Source organism: Oncorhynchus kisutch, linkage group LG6, assembly GCF_002021735.2.
Source record: "Oncorhynchus kisutch isolate 150728-3 linkage group LG6, Okis_V2, whole genome shotgun sequence".
Taxonomy (NCBI): Eukaryota; Metazoa; Chordata; class Actinopteri; order Salmoniformes; family Salmonidae; genus Oncorhynchus; species Oncorhynchus kisutch.
The window spans coordinates 27,606,714-27,634,544 of record NC_034179.2 but is presented as its reverse complement, the minus strand read 5'-3'; the positions used below and the strand labels follow the sequence as shown (position 1 = coordinate 27,634,544).

Sequence of the window (27,831 nt, the reverse complement as noted above, 5' to 3'; positions counted from 1 at the left end):
CCATTAGCCTATAAAATATAGTTCTGACTAGGTGTTTGTTGCAAATAATATGCAATGGCAATTTTTTTTATCAAATATGCCTAACCACCCTATCCGGTGCGCCTGTCCCAAACAGTGTGTTACCCTCAAAATGGTATTATATCTTAGATTGAAAAACTGGAGTAAAATCAAATGTCGCTAGCTATATACTTATGGTATGCGGGAAATTATTTATATCGGAACCTTGTGGGGTATCCGGGCTTAAATTTAATATCCAGGAATTTAGTTTAGCTGCTCACGTTCAACTGGAGCTTGACAAAGGAATAACGGGTCATTGAGAATACAGGCGGAGTCTGCTGAAAAACTCATTTTAGTATGTCTTCATTGGGCTGGGTGTGGTTTTTCAGTCACCGTGCCGTTAGCAGGAAATTAAGCTCTGGATCACCACTTTGAGGCGATACAAAGAAAATAGGAAAATACGAGCAGTTTGAAAAGTTTGAAATCAAAGTTTAACTGAACTTGACGGACGATTTTCAGATTGTGCACTTTATCTAATGGACACAAGTTTTTGTTGACTCCATTGTTGCTACCATCCAATTCCTGACATCAGTGACTAAGGACAGATAACTGCGAAAATGCCGAAGACGGTGAGTAGCCTTTATTCGTGTGTGGGACCAGCTTTAAAACACTGATGTTTACATAGAAATAAGACATTATATAAAACGCTATCTCTGGTCAAAATGTAGCTTTCCAACTTGTTGTCTTGTTTGGTCGAGAAAGATAATTTAGCTCATAACAGGCTATAAAGTCAAATGTTTGAATTGATATCCTATAATTCTTCGAAAGCATATATTTGGCAGATTTAACTCAATTGGGCTACTGAATGTGTCTGACGTTGTATAGCCTATGTAGAGCCATTTAGGTTCAGAAAAGGTTTAGCGCCCCTCAAATGAATGAAAAGTGTATTTTAAAACATGTATTTCATATAGGGCAGGACGCTGTAGACTATATATTTTTTCTCCAGCATCCCCTAAACTTGTTTTTATTACGAATTACAAGGAATTGATACAATGTTGCCCGACGTTCTTTTTTTGTTAGGCTACCCTAGGTTTGTGTCTATTCTATGAACCGTTATTTTGTGTCAAGCTATGCGCCATCGGCAATCCCCCGTTCCTTGGAACGTGATTGGCTTTTGAATGAACGTTCAAGAAGTTGAATAGACCAGCGTTGGGTTCATATCAACTCGATCCATATTCATGTTAAATGTTGTTCAAATGTAGTCTCTAGAACAACATTAACGCGTCACCGGGCCCAATTCATATCAATGTGGCCTATTAGTGTTGATTTTGTTTGCTGTAGGCCTACCGGAGGTTCCCATGGCCCATTCGATGACGTTGTGTTTGTCTTTGTGGTACCCCGTAGTACAATAGCTAGCCTATGCACTCTTCAACAGTGGACTCCCATGTTATCCTGTCCTATAGGCCTGCTATTGAGTGATGGAGGTTAGATCACTTGCATTGTGCTCTATCAAAGTATAGGCTATTCTAGGAGGTACAGTATCTAGAAATGTAGGTTCTTAAAGTTTGATCTATGGCAAACCTTAGCCTAGAAGATTACCAGGCCTGCGAGAATTAGAAATTTGCTATATTTATTATATTTTACCTTTATTTACCTAGGCAAGTCAGTTAAAATAACACATTTTTATTTTCAATGACAGCCTAGTTCAGGGACAGGACGATTTTTTTGTTACCCTGTCCCCTCCGGGATTCGATCTTGCAACCTTCCGGATTCTAATAGTCCAACGCTCTAACCATTAGGCTACCTGCCGCCCAATATAGATCCCAGCCCAGGGAAATTTTGTTGAATGTAGAATCCACTGGATCAGTTCTATTGATGTTAAATAGCATTGCATTTGTAATTTATTTGATTTCTACGTTATCTTAATCAAGTATTTACTCCAAATTAGGAACAATGAATAAAACACTCTGTATAGCATCATATTTTAGATCAGGTTGTCAGACATGAGGATTTGAAAAATATGTTTTGCTTTATCAGTCACTGTGATAAAATGCACCCCAGGTAATGACAGTAAAATAATGTGCAGTATTGTGACATGTAGCTTTTAAGAATCAATTGTGAACGCATGAGAAGATTATAGATGTATTTATTTTAATCTGTATTGATGTATTAACATGTCTTTTCACAGCAGTCATCCATGTGTCCCCCTACCATTAGTGTAGGCTTTGGCTGTGCTTCTTTTGGCAATTTTACAGCTTCCCAAGGAACTGTAATCTAGTGACTCAAGGTTTCTAAGATTGCGTCAGTTACTTTTGAGCCATTTCCTGGCCTGCAGTCTCTTGACGCTGCCACTGAAAGCCTTATTTGGTGTTTCACAGCACAGACTCCCCCTTCTCCGTCCTGCGCAATTGCACGTTCCTCAGCCAGTGTTTCACCATTTAGGTTTTTAAGCACTTCTACAGGCCACCCCATGTCACACACCAAATTGACTCCTGTCTCATTTCCCAGATAATGTCATAATACATATGTTATGATATGCTATTTTACATCAATCAATTTTATTATATTCATAAGACCCTCTCATCACTAAAAAGGTACTTGCAGTCTGGTTAATTTTATTTCAGATGTACCTTTAGACTCTAGAACTCTACACATCACTAATAAATGTGTTATTCAGTGATGTTGCTTTCCTTCAGAACTACGATATTCTAATCAACAGCAATTTCTACTTACTACTGTCCAGTGAAGTGAAATACTATATTGGCATGAGTATAATTCTGTTAGTTGAAAAGCCTTAGTTCTTGACAAACAACAAATAACAGAACCAAGTGAAGTGGAAAGTCCAGTGGTATGTAAGAAGGGGATTGAGCAGCTCTGTAAATGCACATAGCAGAGCTGAGATTAACCATTTGTAATAAACTAAGCTACCGGTGGTAGAGTGTATGAAAGGCAGAAATTATGCGAACCTTTGGGGGCTTCAGCCCGTAAATGGAGGGTAACTGTGCAGCAGCTCTGAAACATCTCTCTGGCTCCAGAAAACCAACCAGTGAGTTGTCTTTTGTTGTTGTTTTTTTGTGTTTTTGAGTTGATTTGGATGAGGTTTGTTAAAAACAGAACTTTATTAATTTTTTTACATAGGATCTCACCCTAGGTTAACATAAATCACTGCACTATTACTACGTTGGTAAGTGAACAGTAATGATTGTGATAACGACCGTATCAATTTGTACTGACTTGTACTGACTTTGTACTGAAGTGGTTGCTTTAAGGTGTTTGAACTACAAACGACATTGCATTATCTGCTATTCATGAACCTGATTTGAAAAAGGGCAAGTCATAGTACAGTGAGGTTAACTAACTTGAAACTAATATAAGACTCGCAATCACATTCAATCTGAACAAATATCAACATAATTGACATTCTTATATTGATTCTGAAAAACTGTCTATAGTGGAAGTTTATAACATTTTGGCTCTACGGAGAGTAGCATTAGCAGTTTGAGGCTAACCTCATTCTCAGAATTAAACCCAGAGAGAGCTTTTAGTTCTACATTAGTGCCTGTGGCTCTAATCTTCCTGTTCATGATTTTGACCTAAAAACATACTATGAATACTTTTCTAATTGATTGTATTCCATTTGTGTATGTGAATATGTTTGTGAATGGTTAACATTCACCTCCAAAACAGATAAAAGTATGTGTGATCAAGAGAATTTGGAAGGTGGAAAATGTCACTTCATTTTTTCCCAGTGATTGGTGTCCCAGTTTATAATAATTTGTGTACTTTACTGAAATACAGTCTATAGCTAAGATTTGTTATAGCTTTGTTTGCTCCTCAGTATGACCCAACGCCCTTTACAAGACAGAAAAGGCATTGAATGTTCCCAAGATAGAATGGAAACATTAACATCGTGATTTTGTAGCACATACAGTGCCTTGCGAAAGTATTCGGCCCCCTTGAACTTTGCGACCTTTTGCCACATTTCAGGCTTCAAACATAAAGATATAAAACTGTATTTATTTGTGAAGAATCAACAACAAGTGGGACACAATCATGAAGTGGAACGACATTTATTGGATATTTCAAACTTGTTTAACAAATCAAAAACGTAAAAATTGGGCGTGCAAAATTATTCAGCCCCTTTACTTTCAGTGCAGCAAACTCTCTCCAGAAGTTCAGTGAGGATCTCTGAATGATCCAATGTTGACCTAAATGACTAATGATGATAAATACAATCCACCTGTGTGTAATCAAGTCTCCGTATAAATGCACCTGCACTGTGATAGTCTCAGAGGTCCGTTAAAAGCGCAGAGAGCATCATGAAGAACAAGGAACACACCAGGCAGGTCCGAGATACTGTTGTGAAGAAGTATAAAGCCGGATTTGGCTACAAAAAGATTTCCCAAGCTTTAAACATCCCAAGGAGCACTGTGCAAGCGATAATATTGAAATGGAAGGAGTATCAGACCACTGCAAATCTACCAAGACCTGGCCCTCCCTCTAAACTTTCAGCTCATACAAGGAGAAGACTGATCAGAGATGCAGCCAAGAGGCCCATGATCACTCTGAATGAACTGCAGAGATCTACAGCTGAGGTGGGAGACTCTGTCCATAGGACAACAATCAGTCGTATATTGCACAAATCTGGCCTTTATGGAAGAGTGGTAAAGAAGAAAGCCATTTCTTAAAGATATCCATAAAAAGTGTCATTTAAAGTTTGCCACAAGCCACCTGGGAGACACACCAAACATGTGGAAGAAGGTGCTCTGGTCAGATGAAACCAAAATTGAACTTTTTTGCAACAATGCAAAACGTTATGTTAGGCGTAAAAGCAACACAGCTCATCACCCTGAACACACCATCCCCACTGTCAAACATGGTGGTGGCAGCATCATGGTTTGGGCCTGCTTTTCTTCAGCAGGGACAGGGAAGATGGTTAAAATTGATGGGAAGATGGATGGAGCCAAATACAGGACCATTCTGGAAGAAAACCTGATGGAGTCTGCAAAAGACCTGAGACTGAGACAGAGATTTGTCTTCCAACAAGACAATGATCCAAAACATAAAGCAAAATCTACAATGGAATGGTTCAAAAATAAACATAGCCAGGTGTTAGAATGGCCAAGTCAAAGTCAAGACCTGAATCCAATCGAGAATCTGTGGAAAGAACTGAAAACTGCTGTTCACAAATGCTCTCCATCCAACCTCACTGAGCTCGAGCTGTTTTTGCAAGGAGGAATGGGAGAAAAGTTCAGTCTCTCGATGTGCAAAACTGATAGAGACATACCCCAAGCGACTTACAGCTGTAATCGCAGCAAAAGGTGGCGCTACAAAGTATTAACTTAAGGGGGCTGAATAATTTCGCACGCCCAATTCTTCAGTTTTTGATTTGTTAAAAAAGTTTGAAATATCCAATAAATGTCGTTCCACTTCATGATTGTGTCCCACTTGTTGTTGATTCTTCACAAAAAATACAGTTTTATATCTTTATGTTTGAAGCCTGAAATGTGGCAAAAGGTCGCAAAGTTCAAGGGGCCCGAATACTTTCGCAAGGCACTGTACAAATGAAACATTATTGAGTCTTATTAAAGGAGGCCTGGGTAAAGGCCTTTGTAGTCTGTACAATTTTAGCCGTCTTATGCCACGATTTTGCTGTCCCAGACAACATTTCCATGGCGTGGGCAAGTTCTTAGGTCGGAAACAATTGTTGGATGTCTTCGCTCGTTCAGTGTGGCATGGTCTAGGTCTGCCGATTTAAGTATCACTACATTCGCTCGTAAACTTTTTGCCTTAATCGTGTAGTGTGGCTGGTGTTACGAGCCGATCCCGATGACTGACCAATAGTAACACCGCCGGCATTGTATGTACACAATAATACGATTTGTGTAAATAGTCAGAATAATATAATAGTTATATTTAAACTTTTACATGCTGTGCAAGAATAACGATTTCCCTAATGGTCTTGTTTACATTATACATCTGAAATCAGGCTTGGGGTGGGATTTTGATAAATAACTTTTTTTTTTTAATCTTTAAAAAAAATCTACCACGCTATTTTGGGGAAGCCTATTTATTTCTAAAATGCATACTTTCAGTTTTTTCAAACTCACCTCACTCGCATAGAGAGAGTCTTGCGCTGCTGGCACATGCACAGATCAAATACACCGCTGAAGCCTTGCAAGTCAATCGCAGAATGTGACAACAGAACTGAAGGAAATCAAACAATCTGTCCAGTTAAAAAAAAAAAATATATATATATATATATATATATGTTTTTACCTTTATTTGACTAGGCAAGTCAGTTAAGAACAAATTCTTTTTTTTCAACGATAGTCTAGATTAACGACGGATCGCATGGGGATTTAATCTTGTAACCTTCCGGTTACTAGTACAACACTCTAACCACTAGGCTACCTGCCACCCCTAGGTTGATAGCCTTCCTACAAGGTACTCGTCTATGTATTACATTTTGTTCATGTTCTGTGAGGAATCAGCCACAAAACTATCATTGGTCCTGTTACTGAGAGTGATGTTTTGCTGCTGTTCTAATAATAGTGTGTGAGAAGTGTTCTGAGCTCTAGCCATGCGATACACACCCTTACCAGGCAGAACTGCCCATGTGTAGTTATTTTTTTCCTGTGTGAGATGAACTATTTTTACCCAGGAAATGCACTTCTTAACAACCCTTGACTGGTAGCCAAGGACCTGTAGGCCTGAACTACACAATGAAATAATGTCTAATCAGTAGGCTATGTCATATTAAGCAGTTTGGTTGACTGGGAAAATAAAGTATAGTGTTTAGAGAAAATATAAAAGTGGTATGATTTAGGGCAGTGGTTCCCAACCTTTTTCAGTAACTGTACCAGCAACAATATTTTGGTCTGCCTGAAGAACCCCCTCATGTGCATTTTACCAGTAAGCCTATGGTCACGAGTCTTCTCAAGTACCTTCTGTAGATAGGCCAAGTAACCCCATGGGTCCTAGTACCCCTGTTTGGGAACCATTGATTTAGGGGATTCATCAAAACAGTGATGCAAATAAATGTTTAACATGGTGACAGAGGCACAATGTGGGACTTACATGCAAATCTACTCTCAATGTCTTACTAGATCTTGTAAATTAGTGTCATTTAACAAATCTTAGTCACTGAAATTAGATTCAACTCACAGCCACTGCAGTTAGATTCAACTCACATTTGTGGTGTGACTCAGTTCATAGAGTAAACCATAAAACGAATGGCTATGGTGTTAAAGGCTTTGGGGTTTTGTTCTACTTCGTTTTCGAGGTTGGTTCTGTTTGGGTGTGGCTTTCCCAGATTGGATGAGCTGCACCTGTTGCCTTGTTAAACATGTTTAAGTTAAGTTTCACCTGTGCTGGCACAGCGATGATTTTTGGTTGGTTATTTGGGAACTTAACAAAATGGGGGCTCAGCCAGGAAGGATCATTGTTTCCTATGAGTATGGTAGTCACTCCAATCACCTATGAAGTGTTACTGTGCCCAGATATTTGAGTTTTCAAAATGCACTTTTGTTTGAGGGTTTGTCACTGACAACCACTCAGATGGGTTATAAAATTGGTGAAATCAGTGGAAAGTTGCATAAAAACTCACACTGTAAATAAAAATAAATATGGACTTTTATTTGCAAGCATTTGTGGGGAACCCTACTTGGGAGGTACTGGATAAAATGTACAAAAGCGAATCTGCTCATCATTGCAAAGCATTATGTGACAGTGGCAACTGCCGATTCAAAAGCACTAGTCAAAGAGTTAATCACTACTGTTTTAGTGGAAGAGGAAATCCTCGTGGAGAGGGAGGATGATGAGAAGGGTCCTACGGATGGTGGAATACACCCCGTAGAGGTGCAACTGTGAGAGGTAGAACTAAAGGCAAGATTGAAGCAACAGAGATTAGAGTTCGAGCACACCATTCAGTTAAAACAGATAGAACTGTTGTCCACCAAAGCAGCACCAGAAGTGGATGCCCTCACAATCAAGTCAGGCCATGATCCTCCACCCTCAACAGAGTTTGATCTTGGTCGGCTTGTACCGCCTTTCAAGGAAAAGGAGGTGGAGGTATTCTACTAGGTATACTAGGTATGTGGAGGTATATTCTACTATGAGTGGATTGCCACGTCGCTAGAATGGCTGCGCAATATCGGGTCCTCCTCTACAAAGTGTTTTTTTGTGGGGAAATCTCTGAAAGTGTATGGTGCTTTATCTCTCAGAGTTCAGATTATGACACTGTTAAAGCTGCTATCCTTCTGGCTCATGAGTTGGTCCCAGAGGCATACAGACAACAGATCAGTAAATTACGAAAGACATTAAAAAGCCATGTTTAATTCTCAAGGGAACCAGCATGTCTTTTTGATCAGTGGTGTTGTTCTCAAGAGGTCAAGGTCCTTCAAGAGTTAAAGGCACTCCTACCACTCAAGTAGTTCAAGAATTGCCTTCACGAAAGGGTTGCTACCTACATTTATGAGCACAAGGATCTCACTCTTGAGAAAGATGCAGTCCTTGCAGATGAGTTTGTGTTGACACATAAAACTACCTTCACAAACAAAGCGCCCAGTAGTTATTCCTACCCAAAAAGCAATCTAGAGAAGTCACCTCCCTCTGTGAGGTTTAAGTATTTTCTGCAGTGCCCAAAGACAAGGCAGAAAACTTGTGCTTTGTATCTGCCAGTTTGTCACTACTGCCGTGACAAAGGACACATTGTCTCTGTGTCCTAAGTTGAAACAGAAAAATGAGAGAAAAACTGTTTCTTTTTGTGGGATCACTCCAGCCCGTTAAGTCTCTGGCTGGGACTGGTTTATCGCCTAAACAAGGTTTAGGATTATACTGTATGTGTAACCAGTTGCTGAAGTGTCAGACAAAGACAAAAACCCCTCCAAAATAAAAGGTTGGGCAGCCCGTCTTCTGCGAGACACTGGGGCAGTCCAACCTTTTATATTTGGAGGGTGTTTTGCCTTTGTCTGACACTTGAGCAACTTGTTACAGTGTGTTCGTTCAAGGCATGAAGATGGGTTGCATGGAAGTTCCTTTGTATAATGTGGAACTCGAGTCTGTTCTTGTTACTGGGTCCGTTATCGTTGGAGTGAGGCCTAGCATACTGGTGAAGAGGGTCTCTTTCATTTTGGGCAACGATTTGGCTGGAGGGAAGGTTGTGCCAAATCCAAATCAAATCAAAATTTATTTGTCACATACACATGGTTAGCAGATGTTAATGTGAGTGTAGCGAAATGCTTGTGCTTCTAGTTCCGCCAATCCAGTAATAACCAACGAGTAATCTAACCTAACAATTCCAAAACTACTATCTTATACACACAAGTGTAAAGGGATAAAGAATATGTACATAAAGATATATGAATGAGTGATGGTACAGAACGGCATAGGCAAGATGCAGTAGATGGTATCGAGTATAGTATATGAGATGAGTAATGTGGGGTATGTAAACAAAGTGGCATAGTTTAAAGTGGCTAGTATTACATGTATTACATAAAGATGCATTAGATGATATAGAGTACAGTATATAGAAATACATATGAGATGAGTAATGTAGGGTATGTAAACATTATATTAAGTGGCATTGTTTAAAGTGGCTAATAAATCCTGTTATTTATAAAGGAACCAAGAGTAGAGGAACCTGATGGGTTATCAGAAATGTACCCTAGAGTGTTCCCAGCATGTGCGGTTATATGTGTTATGTCAAACAAGATTGCCAAGAGCAAGTCTAGTGTTCAGGAGGATGTCAGTGATCCCACCATGTTTGATCTGTCTGAGACGTTTATGTGTGGTCCTGATTTCACTATACCTCCTGAGCAGCCTCTCCTTTGAAAACCCTAAAGTTGAGCAAGTTTGTAGGACCTCTGAAAGAGAGAGGGTCCATACAGTTGACACTTCGATGTCTAGGAAGCAGCTGATTGCTGAATATAGTAAAGATGTTTTCCTCTCTCATTTTTTTGCTGAGATACGTCCAGAGGAGAAGTTTGATGAAGTTCGTGTGGGTTACTTTGACAGAGATGGTATTCTGATGAGAAAATGGCATTCCCACGCCAAAACCGGGCAAGACGATTGGCTCAGTGTATTTCAAATTGTCGACAAGAGATACTGAGGTTGGCTGACGATGGTAGTATGGCAGGCAATCTTGGGGTCAACAAGATGTATGACCGTATTTTATGTAACTTCTTCTGATCTGAAATGGGATGTTGTGGCTTATTGTAGATCTTGTCACATTTGCCAGCTCACCGGCAAACCAAACCAAACTGTAAGCTGCAAAGGTGCCAGTTGCATCTTTGCAGCCTATTCCTCCTTTTGATGAACCTTCAGCAGGGTTCTGGTGGACTGTGTTGGTCCTTTGCCAAAAACAAAGAGTGGTCACCATTTTCTTGTAACCGTTATGTATGCAGCCACTCGTTTCCCTGAGGCAATTGAAAATATGAAAATCCTGAGAGGAAATTTACTACGGATATTGTGGGAGTTTTCCCTTGAAATGCGTAGTAAGGACAACTTTGTTGTCGATTTTTTTTTTCAAGGGTTGGCAGTCATAAGTTTTGTTTTGTGTTTAGCCAGTGTGTATCCTGGCTTTTGTTTTGACAACACGTTTTGCCGTATTGGAGATTATTTTTGTTTTGGTTGGTCCTGTCCTGTCCTGAAGGTACACAGATCGAGATTTTCCCTCTGTTCTCAAAACATTTGAGTTTTAGGCAGCTATTATATATATATATACAAATATGAAAAATATAATATAACATTTCTTTGTGCCTGTTTTGTCTTGTACAATAGACTGGCAGCAAATACCGGGTTTATATTAGAGAAGGCGATTCATTAAAGTAGTGTCGCATTTAAGTCGATCTTGTTGTGAAATGGGAGTTTTTTTCTGTTGGTGGTAAGCAAACTTGTCCAAAAAATACATGGTATATATTTGTTGTCTTAAGGAAGATGTTATAGGCTTTGGGATTTCGACTTCGAGTTTGTGGCTTGCCCTGATTGGAATCATCCTTGTTGGTCAGGATGTGTTGCACCTCGTTAATCACCTGCTGGCATAGGTGATATTTAAAAGCTGCAAATCCAGTGTTCCAGTTGGCACGAGAGATGTTGGAAGAGCTAGACTGCTGTTTAACACTCCTGCTTTAAGTTTAATGCGACACCTTTTATTTTTTTTGCCATTTGGTTTGATTGATGTTTATTTTCACTCCCTAACCTAAGTTGGCGTGTGTTCTTTTCTTTTAGTTTATCAAGCAAATCTACGGGAGCGTCCATTGTGGGTGTATATTTAAGACCCTAGTCGAGGTTGATTGGTCAGCATTCAGTGGATGCCTTTCAGAACCCATTTTAAACCCCCACCTGGTTTTGTTTTGTTTGTCAGTGACTCATTTGTTAGTTACCTTTTTATGTTGAGCAACGATTTTTGGTTGGTTATTGGGAAACGTGACAATGGCAATAGACAGATATAGGCCTTAACTTGATTACAAACATAAGTTATCGGTATAGCCTGCAAGTGCACATAAAGCTTAATTTCACTGGTAGAAGTTGCCGGAACATGGAAAGAGGAAATGAAACATTCATCTAACCACTCCCTAGAAAACTGGGCCTTCATTTTGTGTGAAATAAAAAGTTGATTTATTAATCTCTCCCCTACAACATTAGATAGCACCTTTGAGATGTGTTCAGATCTTGTTTAGTCATACATTTTAAGAAAACAAGGAACTCAACTATGCACTGTTGAGTGGCATAGAATTTGTTTGAGAACTAACCATGTTAAATGTTTGTACTAATTACTTGTAGATGGCTGGATGTGTCTGGGTAATTTGTGAAGCCTAAATGAGGTTAATGTTCATAGTAGTTAGCTCCTGCTCCTACAGGCCTCGGTCCAGTCACAGCTCTACTCTACAGCCCTCTACTCTGTGGGCCGCATCAGTCCAGCCACTCCAGTCTGCTCTGTGCTGCCGGTGATGACAGGAAGTGGCAGGGTGACAAGTGGAATGACCAGCAAATGGGGCCTGCTGACACAAAGGGGAAAGAACGCAGCCCTAATCAGCCACACAGCTGGGAAATAAAGCATGCCATTGTGGCTCAGCTCAGGCGTGGGCCTCAGCCCTGCTCAGTTATTCCCCCCCCCCCCCACACACACACACTCATGTCATCTCTGAGAGGACAGAACATGGAGCCATGTCAATATAGCTTTATTAATCACTCACAGCGTGGGATGGAAATATGTTTAGGGTGCACAGCAGGAGGAAGCTTGTATATACCACGAGGCAGGCAGCATACACTAATTTGTTGCATTCCTTTTATGGGCATATTCCATTTGTTTCTAATTCATACTGGCTGTAAAACTGCTGTGAGTGTTGGGCCATGATGTTGTGGTCTAAAGACTGAGGTATCCATGATGGCTAGCTCATCAGGTTTTGTATGCCTGCTGTTATATAAATCATTCTAGAAATAAGGCCACTTTTCCTAATTCCTCTTTTGTAATTACAAAAATGGCAGAACTTGCAATTACAAAATGATCACGTTATTATCGTGTCACTAGAACAGTCTAAGAGCAACTTTTTATCATAATCACGCATAGGCCTACAGTAAATGTCATATGAGGGCAAAACAGTGCGATAGAGAGCTACAAGTCCTTTTTGCATGCACGTGTGTATGGATGTTAAGAAATCAAAAAGATAAATTGTGCTGGTGCAATCACTGAGCACACGTTAACTCTGAGAGAAAGGCAGGCAAGCAGCAATGTGATGCATTACAGGATGTAATGTCAGTGAGCTCCATGTTGGGCGGGCCACCCTCGCTTTGCGAGGCCCAGCTAACAGAGGATGTGGTTACTTCCTGTAGTGAAGCAGCTCGGTAGAGAGAGAGAGTGAGCTGGGGGACAACATGTTCACTTAAGCATGCTAAAACCCCCAAAGTATTTCTGCTACATTGAGAGAGATATACTCATCACTATTGCCAGATGCAAAACTATTTAATTTGACACAGTATTAGTATAGTAACTGTAGAAAGTTTTTATTTCTGTGTCAAATCTACTCCGATTAAATTCTGTTTAAAATTCTGTTAGTGTAGTGGACAAGTTTTCATCATTGAGATAAAAATATTTATTTCCCCTTTGGTTTCTGTGAAGTCAGTGTGCCTCTTTTTCCAATATAAGCTAATAATACCTCATTGTGGCAGGAATTGGTGCACTGTCTCCCTCAGCGGGTTTCCTGCAATTGTTTTTTCCAGGGTTTGAGGCTGATCAATCATTTTTAGTCTAGCACCTCCCCTTGTGCAATCATCTGTACCAGGCACGGAAAATGGCCTCTCTCCCACATTGTACATCTTTGAAACATTGTAATTGTCTGCCCCACCCTCCCCTCTCTAGTGAGTAAGGGAGTTGAAATGAGCATGCATACAGTGGGGGAAAAAAGTTTTTAGTCAGCCACCAATTGTGCAAGTTCTCCCACTTAAAAAGATGAGAGAGGCCTATTATTTTCATCATAGGTACACTTCAACTATGACAGACAAAATGGGGAAAAAAATCTAGAAAATCACATTGGAGGGTTTTTAATGAATTTATTTGCAAATTATGGTGGAAAATAAGTATTTGGTCATAACAAAAGTTTATCTCAATACTTTGTTGGCAATGACAGAGGTCAAACGTTTTCTGTAAGTCTTCACAAGGTTTTCACACACTGTTGCTGGTATTTTGGCCCATTCCTCCATGCAGATCTCCTCTAGAGCAGTGATGTTTTGGTGCTGTTGCTGGGCAACACGGACTTTCAACTCCCTCCAAAGATTTTCTAAGGGGTTGAGTCTGGAGACTGGCTAGGCCACTCCAGGACCTTGAAATGCTTCTTACGAAGCCACTCCTTTGTTGCCCGGGCGGTGTGTTTGGGATCATTGTCATGCTGAAAGACCCAGCCACGTTTCATCTTCAACGCCCTTGCTGTTGGAAGGAGGTTTTCACTCAATCTCACGATGCATGGCCCCATTCATTCTTTCCTTTACACGGATCAGTCGTCCTGGTCCCTTTGCAGAAAAACAGCCCCAAAGCATGATGTTTCCACCCCCATGCTTCACAGTAGGTATGGTGTTCTTTGGATGCAACTCAGCATTCTTTGTCCTCCAAACACGACGAGTTGAGTTTCTACCAAAAAGTTATATTTTGGTTTCATCTGACCATATGACATTCTACCAATCTTCTTCTGGATCATCCAAATGCTCTCTAGCAAACTTCAGACGGCCTAGACATGTACTGGCTTAAGCAGGGGGACACGTCTGGCACTGCAGGATTTGAGTCCCTGGCGGTGTAGTGTGTTACTGATGGTAGGCTTTGGTCCCAGCTGTTACTTTGGTCCCAGCTCTCTGCAGGTCATTCACTAGGTCCCCTCGTGTGGTTCTGGGATTTCTGCTCACCGTTCTTGTGACCATTTTGACCCCACTGGGTGAGATCTTGCGTGGAGCCCGAGATCGAGGGAGATTATCAGTGGTCTTGTATGTCTTCCATTTCCTAATAAATGCTCCCACAGTTGATTTCTTCAAACCAAGCTGCTTACCTATTGCAGATGCAGTCTTCCCAGCCTGGTGCAGGTATAGAATTTTGTTTCTGGTGTCCTTTGACAGCTCTTTGGTCTTGGCCATAGTGGAGTTTGGAGTGTGACTGTTTGAGGTTGTGGACAGGTGTCTTTTATACTGATAACGAGTTCAAACAGGTGCCATTAATACAGGTAACGAGTGGAGGACAGATGAGCCTCTTAAAGAAGAAGTTACAGGTCTGTGAGAGCCAGAAATCTTGCTTGTTTGTAGGTGACCAAATACTTATTTTCCACCATCATTTGCAAATAAATTCATTAAAAATCCTACAAAGTGATTTTCTGGATTTTTTCCTTCTCATTTTGTCTGTCATAGTTGAAGTGTACCCATGATGAAAATTACAGGCCTCTCATCTTTTTAAGTGGGAGAACTTGCACAATTGGTGGCTGACGAAAAACTTTTTTGCCCCACTGTATTACGTCTCAAAGGAGTATACCCAAAGAAAATGTAATAGAGTAGTATGGACATGCAACAGCTCTCAAATAAAGACAAAAATGTTTCACACTGCTTTGAAAAAAGTAATGGTTGAGTGTTAGTCTCAGATATCCCAGACCTGGGAACAACGTATGCTAGGCAATGGCACTGGAGCGTTGGAACATTGCCGGAAGCAACCCAACTGTCTAGAAAAACTAGATTAATGTCTGCCTAAATTGTTCTATTATGGCTTTTGCTTACCGCCTGATGAAAGCAGTATTTGGAACCTAACATACTATGATGCCTTTGCTGCCTGCTCTTTGGTAATATGTTCAGTAGTTATCAGTTTACAAACCACTGACATTTTGGATTAAACATATCTGACAACCCACATAAGCACCATTTTTTTCTGAAAGTATGTGTGTCCACCCTGCTATAACCATAAATCTTTCATGAGATGTAGACAATTATAAATTACACTGCCAAAATGTTTAATCAAATAAAGATTTTGCCAAGTTAGTGTGCTCATATCCCTGGCCCAAGTTGTCATGTAGGTGCACTCCTACCCTGCTGTGAAACTTTCCTGCCTCCGGTCATAGAATGAGGGTTCATTCTAATGCTTATGAGGCCTATTCCCCTTTGATCAATCCCAAAACAAAATTTTGCATATAAATGTACATACATGTATATATTTATTAGCATAAATCGTAAGTAAGTAACTCTAACAGTCTCTAATCAATGTAGTCTGCTCCAACATGCTATTGATTCTCAATCTCGAATTCTCAGAGGCATCTAACTCGATAATCACATTTGTTGTAAATTAGGTACACCGACGACACATGTAACTTTTTAAAAATGGAATTCACTGGTTGTCAGTAACAGCGTACTAACTCATTTTGGTTTCTTCAACAGATTAGTGTGCGAGTTACCACGATGGATGCAGAGTTGGAGTTTGCCATCCAGCCCAACACAACGGGAAAGCAACTCTTCGACCAGGTAAGAACAATGCTTGCTCTGCTGAAACATGCTAACGGTTTTGCCTCCTCGGTGGCAAATGACATGTTCTTGTGGTGCTTTTCTTCTAATGCTAATCATTCTAAATTGAAAGCTGGGGAATGGAAGCCCAGTTGTGGGACTGGAGTGAATGGTTTATTTTTCTAGGAACTCTCACTCTCTCGCTGTTCTTCTCATTGAGTCAAGCTGTTCGCTATGGCATAGGCCGGAGAGCAAAACATTTTTGGGGGGCTCCTGAAGATTTTTATTAGATATGTATTTATATCTACAGTACCAGTCAAATGTTTGGACACCTACTCATCCCAGGTTTTTCTTTATGTTTACTATTTTCTACATTGTAGAATAATTATGAAGACATCAAAACCATGAAATAACCCATATGGGATCATGTAGTAACCAAAAAAGTGTGAAACAAATCAAAATATATTTGAGATTTGAGATTCTTCAAAGTTGCCACCCTTTGCCTTGATGACAGCTTTGCACACTCTTAGCATTCTTTCAACAAGATTCATGAGGTAGTCACCAGGAATGCATTTTTAATTTAATTTAACCTTTATTTTACTTGGCAAGTCAAATTCTTATTTAATTCAATGAACAGGTGTGTTTTGTTAAAAGTTCATTTGTGGAATTCCTTCCCTTCTTAATGCGTTTGAACCAATCAGTTGTGTTGTGACAAGGTAGTGGTGGTATACAGAAGATATCCCCATTTGGTAAAAGACCAAGTCCGTATTATGTCAAGAACAGCTCAAATAAGCAAAGAGAAATGACATGAATGTCAATCAATCCAGAAAATTTCAAGAACTTTGAAAGTTTCTTCAAATGCAAAAAAAAAACCTTCAAGCACTATGATGAAACTGTCTCTCATTAGGACCATCACAGGGAAGGAAGACCCAGAGTTACCTCTGCTGCAGAGGATAAGTTCATTAGAGTTAACTGCACCTCAGATTGCAGACGAAATAAATGCTTCACAGAGTTCACGTGACAGACACATCTCAACATCAACTGTTCAGAGGAGACTGTGTGAATCAGGCCTTCATGGTCGAATTGCTGCAATAAGAAGATGAGACTTGCTTGGGCCAAGAAACACGATTAATGGACATTAGACCGGTGGAAATCTGTCCTTTTGTTTGATGAGTCCAAATGAGAGATTTTTGAACGCAGAGTAGGTGAACGGATGATCTCCGCATGTGTGGCTCCCACCAAGAAGCATGGAGGAGGAGGTGAGATGGTATGGGTGTGCTTTGCTGGTGACACTGTCTGTGATTTATTTAGAATTTAAGGCACACTTAACCAGCATGCCTACCACAGCATTCTGCAGCGATACGCCATCCCACCTGGTTTGCGCTTAGTGGGACTATCATTTGTTTTTCAACAGTACAATGAACCAACACACCTCCAGGCTGTGTAAGGGCTATTTGACCAAGAAGGAGAGTGATGTAGTGCTGCGTCAGATAACCTGGCCTCCACAATCACCTGATCTCAACCCAATTGAGATAGTGACCGCAGACTGAAGGAAAAGCAGCCAACAAGTGCTCAGCATATGTGGGAATTCCTTCAAGACGGTTGGAAAAGCATTCCAGGTGAATCTGGTTGAGAGAATGCCAAGAGTGTGCAATGCTGTCATCAAGGCAAAGGGTGGCTACTTTGAATAATCTCAAATACAACATATATTTAGGTTTGTTTAACACATTTTTGGTTACTACATGATTCCATATGTGTTATTTCAAAGTGTTGATGTCTTCAATATTATTCTACAATGTAGGAAATAGTCAAAATAAAGAAAAACCCTTAAAAAGAGTTTTTGACTGGTACTGTACATGATTTAATGAAAAGCAGTGAACATACACATTTAATAACAGACTCATAAACACAATCAAGCAATAGTTAACATACACAGCATTGTTTCACATTTTGTAATAACCGACTCATAAACAGAATCATGCAATAGGCTACAGCTGGCTTCACAGCTTCCCCCGGCGCTTCACAGCCTCCTGGGGAAACTCGACTTATTGTAGCCTCACGTGGAGGAAAGGGTAGTGGAGGAACGCGTTCGCTTCTGCTGCAGTGTTCGCTGTAAAATATTACACGTTGTAGCGGTGCTTTGGAGTTGCCATTAAACTCCCTACCCACCCTAAGCTAACCCATCTCAACTCAAGGGCGGCTCAATCAAATCAGATGACTGTGTAGAACTGGATGATTTGCAGGCAGTGGTAGTGTGTTTAAACACTGTCTTCTATATGGGAAACACCCCCACCAACTCCCCCCAAGGCTATTTACACAGCAGATGTGTCTCCTCCATGAGTTGTCATCGGTCCCTAGCCGTCTCAAGCTGTTCTACGATGCCTGTCTGTGTGAGGAGAGGAGAGAGGAGAGGTTGGTGCTTGGCAAGTGGCTCTCTTAGACACAAACTTGCCATGGCTGTATGGCAGGCCAGCCCGGCCTAAGATTACGTCTCTATCGTTTTAGCAGAGTCACTCCATCACCAATTGTATTTTGGCTGCTGTCCCTATCTCACTTAATGCTTATAATCACACGTATATTTTTTATTTGTTTCTATTACTTGTATTATTCGGAATTTTTAAACTTAATGTGGACTTTGCTGTCCACACATATCTGTGTCAGGACAGCCACAGACCCCTCTAAGTGGCATTTGATGTAGTGGGCATTCTGGGCAGGGGACTGGATGACTCACTCCACAACCATTAGATAAGATTACAGAGTTTCCCCTCTATTTTTACTCAGGCAATCAGAAAGAGAGCTGTATCGGGCAACAATGCTGAAGCACTAAGTTTAATATGTGACTTAATTCTTATTTCAATCTGGTTATGATTGTCGTAATACATAAAATGGGTGCCTTTCACAAGTTAGCATATTGGATCTAAAGCCTCTGTTTGTTTGTGTGTGTGAGAGAGAGATGATCTACTCATATAAAAAAAAGAGTACCAATGTCTAGGGTAGAAGATGAAGAGTTAAGTTATGTTGAGAAAGTTTAAACTGCTCTTCTACACGTAGGTCCATGCAATTACTCTTAGGAAATGGCTGCCAACTGTATTATTTTGGGCGTTAGGTTTAGCTTAGAAATGGTTATTTGATACAGTGTTAGTTTGAAACTGAAAATGAAATATAAAATGTAAAAGATAAGTAGAATATCTATGCACTAAGCGAAGATGATTCTGTATTCATACTTCAGTAAAAGTGCTTTAATATAACTCTAAAGAAAGACTAAACTAAAGACTATTAGATCGTCATATTCTTTTCAATTAATGACTCAACCATCATGCACCATTACCAACAGTAAATTAAAACCTGACATGAAACAAGAATGTCGCATAACACTGTTTTCACAGACAATTTAACACAATTAACCCCTGTTGAGAGCTAGCTTACATGAAAAAAAAAATTGTGCTCTAAGGTTGTGAAGACAATCGGACTGCGGGAGGTGTGGTTCTTCGGACTGCAGTACCAGGATACAAAAGGTTTCTCAACCTGGCTCAAGCTTAATAAGAAGGTGAGTGCCTCCATTTGAACAAGGATATAGTGAACAAGGCTTCTATGCCACCTTACACTCTTAAAAGTAAACGTGCCCGGAAAAAACCTTTTGGGTTGCCACACCGGCGGAACATTTCCAGTTGAAAAAGGTTCTTCAAGGAACCCCTGTGTAAAGGTCAAACCTGAACCTTTTTGATAATATATTGTAGCGGGGGCAGCCTATCAGATTGGAGGCGCGGCTTATTGTAGGCATTGCTTTCAGATAGTTGTTTTTGGTCACCCGTTAGTGTAAATGTCATTCCTGTTCATCGTCTTAAGTTTGTACACTGCATTTTAAAATGTTCCTTGAATATTTATGCATATTACATATTCTAATATAATATTAATGATAATAACATTGCTGATTACATACAGTAATATAGTGGAAACTATTCCAACTTTCGGATTTGCATAGGCTCTTAAGGAACTCATACATCTGTGTTAGCCTCATTGAAACTACAAAACTGTCAGTGTTCAACCTTAATCTTTTCTGTTGTATTGTCATCACATTAACAGGAATTACATTTACTCTAACGGATAGCCAAATCTTAAAGCCACACCCCTACTAAGCCACGCCTCCACTCCAGGGTTTATCCAGGAACCTGTTGCTACATTGAATCCATAATGGTTCCTCCAAGAACCCCTCAACTAACCGAAGGTGCAAATATGAACCATTGACTAGCAATGGTTCTTTGAGGAACTCCAGGGGTTCCTTTAGGATCTCTGGGGTTCCTCTAGTCACCACTAATTCTAAGAGTGTAGGTAAAAGAGAAACTGCTCCTGGTGCCTCCACTCAGCTGTATGACCCCTGACCTTAGGTGACTGCCCAGGATGTGAGGAAGGAAAGCCCACTACTGTTCAAGTTCCGTGGAAAGTTCTTCCCTGAGGACGTGTCAGAGGAGCTGATCCAGGAGGCCACCCAGAGGCTGTTCTTCTTGCAGGTGAAGGAGGGGATCCTCAACGATGACATTTACTGCCCCCCGGAGACTGCTGTGCTGCTGGCCTCCTACGCCGTGCAGGCCAAGTATGCTGACTACAACAAGGACATCCACTCGACAGGATACCTGTCCAGTGACAAACTGTTGCCTCAGAGGTACGGCCTCCACCATCTCTAGAGTTTACATAACACCTTTTGATTGGACCTCCATACTCTCTTTACCGTAAACAGTCTATGATGGCCTACAGTTTTTGATGGTGTCATGTTTTTATGGTGTAATGTAATGTTCTCTTTTTAGAGTCCTGGACCAGCACAAGCTCAACAAGGAGCAGTGGGAGGAGAGGATCCAGGTGTGGCATGAGGAACACAAGGGCATGCTCAGGTAGTGAAACACACACAAAGACACACACATTACTTACCCTTCCTAGTTCTGTTGTTCCTGGCCTAAAAAAGAAATCTGCAGCTGTTGGTTTCAATTGAAAGTTCTATATCTCTCTTTACAGTACAACATACCATGTGGAAAATTGCTTTAGCTTCTCTCATAGAGTGAATAGATTTGCACTCAGTGCTTGAGTATGTGAAAGCATATGCTGTGATTTTGAAGCATCTTGACAATCAGCTCTTATTGAGAATTATTTTGGCAGCTACCTTGCTGGTAGTATTTTAATAACTTAATAGCTTGTGTTTCTTCTGTGCTTAATGACTTGATTTGTTATACCCACACAGAGAGGACTCAATGATGGAGTACCTGAAGATCGCTCAGGACCTGGAGATGTACGGTGTCAACTACTTCAGCATCAAGAACAAGAAAGGATCAGAGCTATGGTTAGGAGTGGACGCCCTGGGACTCAACATTTACGAACAGAATGATAAGTGAGTGACTCATGTAGAAATGTCCTCAACAGGGGTACTCACACATATGGGACTGAAAGCTGTTATACATATGCCATACAAACTCTGGTCCAATGGTTGTTTTATGATTGAGACGAAGTGTAAATGAGAATGCAAATATCAATGTGTTGATATCACATTTTTGCCTCAACAGGATGACACCTAAAATTGGATTCCCATGGAGTGAAATCAGGAATATTTCCTTCAATGACAAGAAGTTTGTTATCAAACCCATTGACAAGAAAGCACCAGTATGTACCACCAATGCCCTCTCTGTACTCATGGTTAATGGAATACTGTAAGATTATGGCAGAGTCAGATGAACTCGTGGATACTCATTTTATGTCTATGTGTGCAGTATGAAGGAAGTTAGAGGTAGTTTAGCGAGCCAATGCTAACTAGTGTTAGCGCAACAACGGGAAGTCTACAGATATGCTAGCATATGCAAAACTACCTCTAACTTCCTTTCTACTGCATGCAGAGGCATACAAATGGTATCCATGAGTTTATCTGACTCTGGGTAAGTAGAAAAATGTATAAACTTTGATTTGATAAAGTTATAAAGTATTTGCTAGGGAGAGAAATTATTATTGTTACCATAATTTTTTTTTTTTTAAGATTACTGGTACTCACACATACTTTCTTTCCTAGGACTTTGTATTCTATGCTCCACGACTGCGTATCAACAAGCGCATCCTGGCACTCTGCATGGGCAATCATGAGCTGTATATGCGTCGCCGCAAACCAGACACCATTGAGGTACAGCAGATGAAGGCCCAGGCCAGAGAGGAGAAGAACCACAAGAAGATGGAGAGGTCAGTATCACCACCACCGCACTGTAGTTACTGCTTACAAGACTATTTCAAGACTTCAGAGACCCGTGGTTACTCCAGCCTCTGTCTTTGTATCGTCCTTGTATCTGCCCAACAGTAATGCTCAAAAAGAAAGCTGAACATGAAGAGCATCAATTGATAATTTCTAACATTAAAATCACAGCAGTCTGTTGTGGGTGGAAAATAGTGGCCACTGGCCAGACATTATTACTTCTTCTTACTAAAGTCCCTCTAACTTCAGTAGCCATCAGAACATTGACAGATCTCTTTAGCTAATGTTTAGGTTGGCCTATTGTCTGATAAAGAAGGCTTGAAAATGTTAGGAAATTGTCCATGTTCCCTCCCTTCTATCTCCCTGTTTACTCTACGGCCTCTGTCCACCAGGGCACTGCTGGAGAATGAAAAGAAGAAGAGAGAACTTGCTGAAAAAGAAAAGGAAAAGATTGAAAAGGAGAAGGAGGATCTTATGGAGAAACTGAAACAGATTGAGGAACAGACGAAAAAAGCTCAGCAAGGTTGGAAACCCCCTATTACTGTAGTATGAATAAATAAGAGAAAACCTATTATCTTTTCTCTTAAAGCTTAGAGTCTTATAAGAGAGTGATTGTTCATTGGTTATTATTGATTATTGTCTAAATACAACCAACACACTGTAAAGCACTGTAAGACCTAATGTAACCTTTATTTAAGGAAGTTAGTCTTGTTGAGAGAAATTCCATTTTACAAGAGAGACTTAATGAAAGCTACAGTACACGTAGTCCATTCTGTCTATTATCATCATTACTGTGTGTGTGCAGAGTTGGAGGAACAGACGAGGAAGGCTCTGGAATTGGAGCATGAGAGGAAGCGTGCTCAAGAGGAGGCGGAGCGTCTGGAGAAGGAGCGCAGGATGGCTGAGGAGGCCAAGACTGCCCTGCTCCAGCAGTCTGAGAACCAGATGAAAAACCAGGAACACTTGGCGAGTTACCCACATATTACACACATTCATCAACAGCACATGCAGTGTCAGCATGTAGCATTGTGCTACAGAGAGATGAGCTACTGAGTAATGTGATGATTGTTAATTACTGTAGTTCATTTTTTGGAATAAAACAAATACATAATTGTTTGTATTGTACAGAAACATGTATTATCATGATAGCTAAGAAAGAAAGTGAAAATAACCTATTTTTCCCACAGGCCACGGAACTGGCTGAGCTAACCTCAAAGATCTCCCTACTGGAGGACGCCAAGCAGAGGAAGGAGGATGAGGCAACGCAGTGGCAACAGAAGGTGTGGTCTCAGCTACTCATTCACTCTGACCTCCCCCACCTTCTCAAATGGTTTAGTCCCCATGTGTCATTAACTACATCCAATGTTGCAGTAATTCATCCATTAGAACAAAGTAACCATAGCTCTGATATGCTGTTCTGAAGTTATAGCAGTTGGACACTTTGTTTTAAGAGACCATACTTCAGGCACGGACACACTGGTAGCTTTTGTCAACCGAGAGTACTTAGCATCTCTGAACAGAGTGCCAGTCATAATTTGCAAAATGAGTGCAAAATGACGGCAGTCAGAGACGCCCACCGGCAGGGATGGTCCTTAAAACACACCTTGCCGAACGAACTGCAAACGAACAGCAGATGAACAGCAGAACGACAATCGGTGCAGTGTGTGCGCACAGCACCGAATGTGGATCTAGTGTTTGTCTCTGATTGTTCAGTGTGCTGTGTTTAAGGGACCACCCGCTGTAATCGTCTGACTGACCCAAAAAATCACACGATTCTACATCATGGATGAGACTCTGTTCAGAAGGTGCTAAATACAATCATCCAGTAAACGCTATTGGCGCGTCTGAGCCCTCTGGTGGAGGGAATTGCTCCATTGGAGGGGCCCCTCCTCTTCTCTCCCCCTGTGTGCATGGTGACTCAAGCTGTGGGCCTGGCTGGAAGGGATGCTTTCTTTCTGTCTTTACACTAGGGAAATCCTGTTTGCCTGGGAGGATTTCTCTCACCCCATTGTTATATTTGACCTATTTTCACATTTGAAAGAATGCTAATCTAAATGGCAGGTCCCAAATGTTGTGTGATTGTGCTGTCTAGATCTACCTCCCCCATTTTAATCTGAAAGATTTATGAGCTGATTGGTGCACCATACTGTCACACAGGATATTAATGTATATGTTGGACTGTATAACTGTATAATCTTATAGAGGTCATTATAGAGGTATAGATACACTACATGACCAAAAGTATGTGGACATCTGCTCGTCGAACATCTCATTCCAAAATCATGGTTATTAATATGTAGTTGGTCCTCCATTTGCTGCTATAACAGCCTCCACTCTTATGGGAAGGCTTTCCACTAGATGTTGGATCATTGCTGCGGCGACTTGCTTCCATTCAGCCATAAGAGCATTAGTGAGGTCGGGCACTGATGTTGGGCGATTAGGCTTGGCTCGCAGTCGGCGTTCCAATTCATCCCAAAGGTGTTCGCTGGGGTTGAGGTCAGGGCTCTGTGCAAGCCAGTCAAGTTCTTCCACACCGATCTCGACAAACCATTTCTGTATGGACCTCGCTTTGTGCATGGGGGCATTGTAATGCTGAAACAGGAAAGGTCATTCCCCAAACTGTTGCCACAAAGTTGGAAGCACAGAATCGTCTAGAATGTAATTGTATGCTGTAGCGTTAAGATTTCCCTTCACTGGAACTAAGGGTCCAGTGAAGGGAACAGCCCCAGACCATTATTCCTCCTCCACCAAACTTTACAGTTGACACTATGTATTGGGGCAGGTAGCGTTCTCCTGGCATCCGCCAAACCCAGATTTGTCTGTCTGACTGCCAGATGGTGAAGTGTGATTCATCACTCCAGAAAACTTGTTTCCACTGCTCCAGAGTCCAATGGCAGCAAGCATTAAACCCCTCCAGCCAATGCTTTGGCAATGCGCATAGTGATCTTAGGCTTGTGTGCGGCTGCTCGGCCATGAAAACCTATTTCATTAAGCTCCAGAAGAACAGTTATTGTGCTGACGTTGCTTCCAGGGGCAGTTTGGAACTCGGTAGTGAGTGTTCTTATCGAGGACAGACGATTTTTACACTCCACATGCTTCAGCCCTCGGAGGTCCCGATCTGTGAGCTTGTGTGGCCTACCACTTAGCGGCTGAGCCGTTGTTGCTCCTAGACCTTTCCACTTCACAATAACAGCACTTGCAGTTGACCGGGGCAGCACTAGCAGGGCAGAAATGTAACAAACTGACTTATTGGAAAGGTGGCATCCTATGACGGTGCCACGTTGAAAGTCACTGAACTACTCAGTAAGGCCATTCTGCTGCCAATGTTTGTCTGTGGAGATTGCATGGCTATGTGCTCAATTTTATACACCTGTCAGCAACAGGTGCACTGAAATATCAGAATCCACTAATTTGAAGGAGTGTCCACATACTTCTTTATATATAGTGTATTCCTTCTGCTGGGGAAAACAGAACCAGAAAGGTGAAACACTGGCCAACACTGTGCTATGGTGAAACAAAATCCTTTATGGATATTATACTGAACTCGGCTAAACCTGATAGCTGACACTGTAGTTCACCTGAAGTTCATCCGTTTTTTATGTATCACATAACCTATTGATATTCCTTCTCCTGAATCAGTTCATACCATGAGTCATTAACATGAGTGGCTGCCCCCCTTAGGCCTGCATGGTACAGGAGGACCTGGAGAAGACCAAAGAGGAGCTGAAGAGCAAAATCATGGCGTCCCACATACAGGAGCCTATGCAGGCCGAGAACGAGCATGACGAGAACGACGAAACCAGCGACCAGGCCAGCGCCGAGTTCACAGGCGGTATCTCCCACAAAGACCGCAGCGAGGAGGAGCGCATGACCGAAGCCGAGAAGAACGAGCGTGTACAGCAACACCTGCAGGTGAGTGACCGACTGTGGCTGCTGCCCACATAAAATACCCCCCAGCACTGGAGACAGATGTTTATAGGGGTTGTATCACTGTTTATGAAAGTGTAGAGATCACAAGAATGGGGCTTAGAAATGTATCATGCTATGCCTGTGTTGTTGTGTGTGCCGTAGTGAGACATGGCCGTAATGTTATGTTTCCTCTACCAGGCTTTAAGCTCGGAGTTGGCCATCGCTCGGGATGAGACCAAGAAAACCGCAAATGACATCATCCACGCAGATAACGTGAAAGCGGGACGGGACAAGTACAAGACCCTCCGGCAGATTCGGTCGGGCAACACCAAGCAGCGTATAGACGAGTTTGAGTGCATGTGATGCATCTTGTTTGCAACTGCTATAGGCCCCACAGCGGTGCCATACTTGGTCCATTCATTCTAGACTGCAGACACTGCCTTACACAAGCTACAGTGCCTTCTACCCAAACAAGACCAGTATACATATCAAAGAGCAACAACAAAAAAGTGGTGCACAATGTATTTGAATAATGGTGCACAAATTACATTACAAGTAATGAAATAAGTGCAACAGGTAATAAGGGAGATATTTAATAGAACAGTTTAAAGTGATCAATTTTATTATAGATGGAGGATGTTTTATTGATGATCCTTTACAAGTTATTTTTAATTGATACATTCCTCACACTGTTTTAAACTGAAAACGAACTAAATAACAACTCGATGCAGGACAGCCGCAATTTGAATTACATTATGGTTGGTCACTATTTGGGTGTCATTGTTTCAGAGCAGGTCTGTTTGTTTTGAGGTGGACCGTTAAGCATTTTCAGCAAATGAAGAGAACATCAAACTGTATTTAAATTAGCATTTTTTAATTCTAATTTTAAGCATTTAAATAGATGGTTGTCTTTCTAAGAGAAGGACATCTTTGTTTGGAAACCCCCAGCAGTATTGCTTTTAGGTAAGATTTGATAAAGTCCATTGGAATGACTCTTTATAGACCAAGTGTATCTGCTATGATGTATAGCCATGCACACTAGTAGCTGCCATGATTAGGAGTTTCTTTTTGTATATCAATCTTTTGCTAAATCTTGTATTATATGGCATTTGAAGCAATATGATTCGAAGACCTGCCTTTAAATGATTTATTTTGTCATTTGGATTTTTTAATAAAACAAGTTATGTGTAAAATGATGGATGTCTTACGGATTGTAAGTGTCCCTCTAGCCTTTTCTCAGTAAATTATATGAATGACTGGAAGCCACCAGCCAGAATTAAAACAAGGATGAATATTGTAATTCTTACAGTACTGGGCAGTGCCTTGTCATCTGCAGAATGTTTCAGCAGACCTTTGCTGCTTGAGTCTTCATTTCAACTGTCATTAAAAGTGGAAACTACACTGTTTTATGTGTTCTGTTTTCCTGTTTTCCTGTTTCCCTGATCTTTGTTTGAGCTCAGAAACTGACTGGCCATCGGTAAATTTGGGTAAATGCCCGATGGGCAGGTCCATCTTTTAGCCAAGCAGGCATGTCTAAATTGGTGTTTTTGCGCAAATGTACCGTTATTTAGCTAATAATGTGTGCCTCGATTCAAAATAGGCAGGTTTGTTAAAAATGACTGGGACGATTTCTGGTCCAGTCGGTCTCCTGTCTGATCTCATATGAAATCCATTGGAATAGGTGCAGTATCCTGCAAGGACACTAGAGGTCCTTGGTTGACCAATACATATATTTCAAACGCTTC

The 27,831-nt window shown here is 41.0% G+C and overlaps 1 protein-coding gene across 2 annotated transcripts; it reads left to right on the top strand.

Annotated features, from left to right (window-relative positions):
• The first annotated feature begins 114 nt into the window (after positions 1-114).
• On the top strand, positions 115-27,492 carry LOC109892593 (moesin). 2 transcript variants are annotated; one of them, XM_020485243.2, is made up of 13 exons: positions 115-626; positions 15,895-15,978; positions 19,409-19,504; positions 20,343-20,617; positions 20,760-20,843; positions 21,188-21,334; positions 21,507-21,603; positions 22,004-22,167; positions 22,570-22,700; positions 22,983-23,143; positions 23,365-23,457; positions 25,859-26,089; positions 26,285-27,492. In XM_020485243.2, the coding sequence occupies exons 1-13, from the start codon at positions 615-617 to the stop codon at positions 26,447-26,449; spliced, it is 1,740 nt and encodes a 579-aa protein (XP_020340832.1). In that variant the 5' UTR covers positions 115-614; the 3' UTR covers positions 26,450-27,492. The 2 variants fall into 2 exon arrangements, with proteins under 2 accessions (XP_020340832.1, XP_020340833.1); XM_020485244.1 differs by lacking the exons at positions 115-626; positions 19,409-19,504; positions 20,343-20,617 and having other exon boundaries at positions 15,920-15,978.
• Positions 27,493-27,831: the final 339 nt, after the last annotated feature.

Coding starts and splice junctions, on each gene's coding strand:
- LOC109892593 (XM_020485243.2), top strand. Junction 21,604..22,003: donor CCATTGACAAGAAAGCACCA/GTATGTACCACC, acceptor TTTCTTTCCTAG/GACTTTGTATTCTATGCTCC. Junction 23,458..25,858: donor CAACGCAGTGGCAACAGAAG/GTGTGGTCTCAG, acceptor TGCCCCCCTTAG/GCCTGCATGGTACAGGAGGA.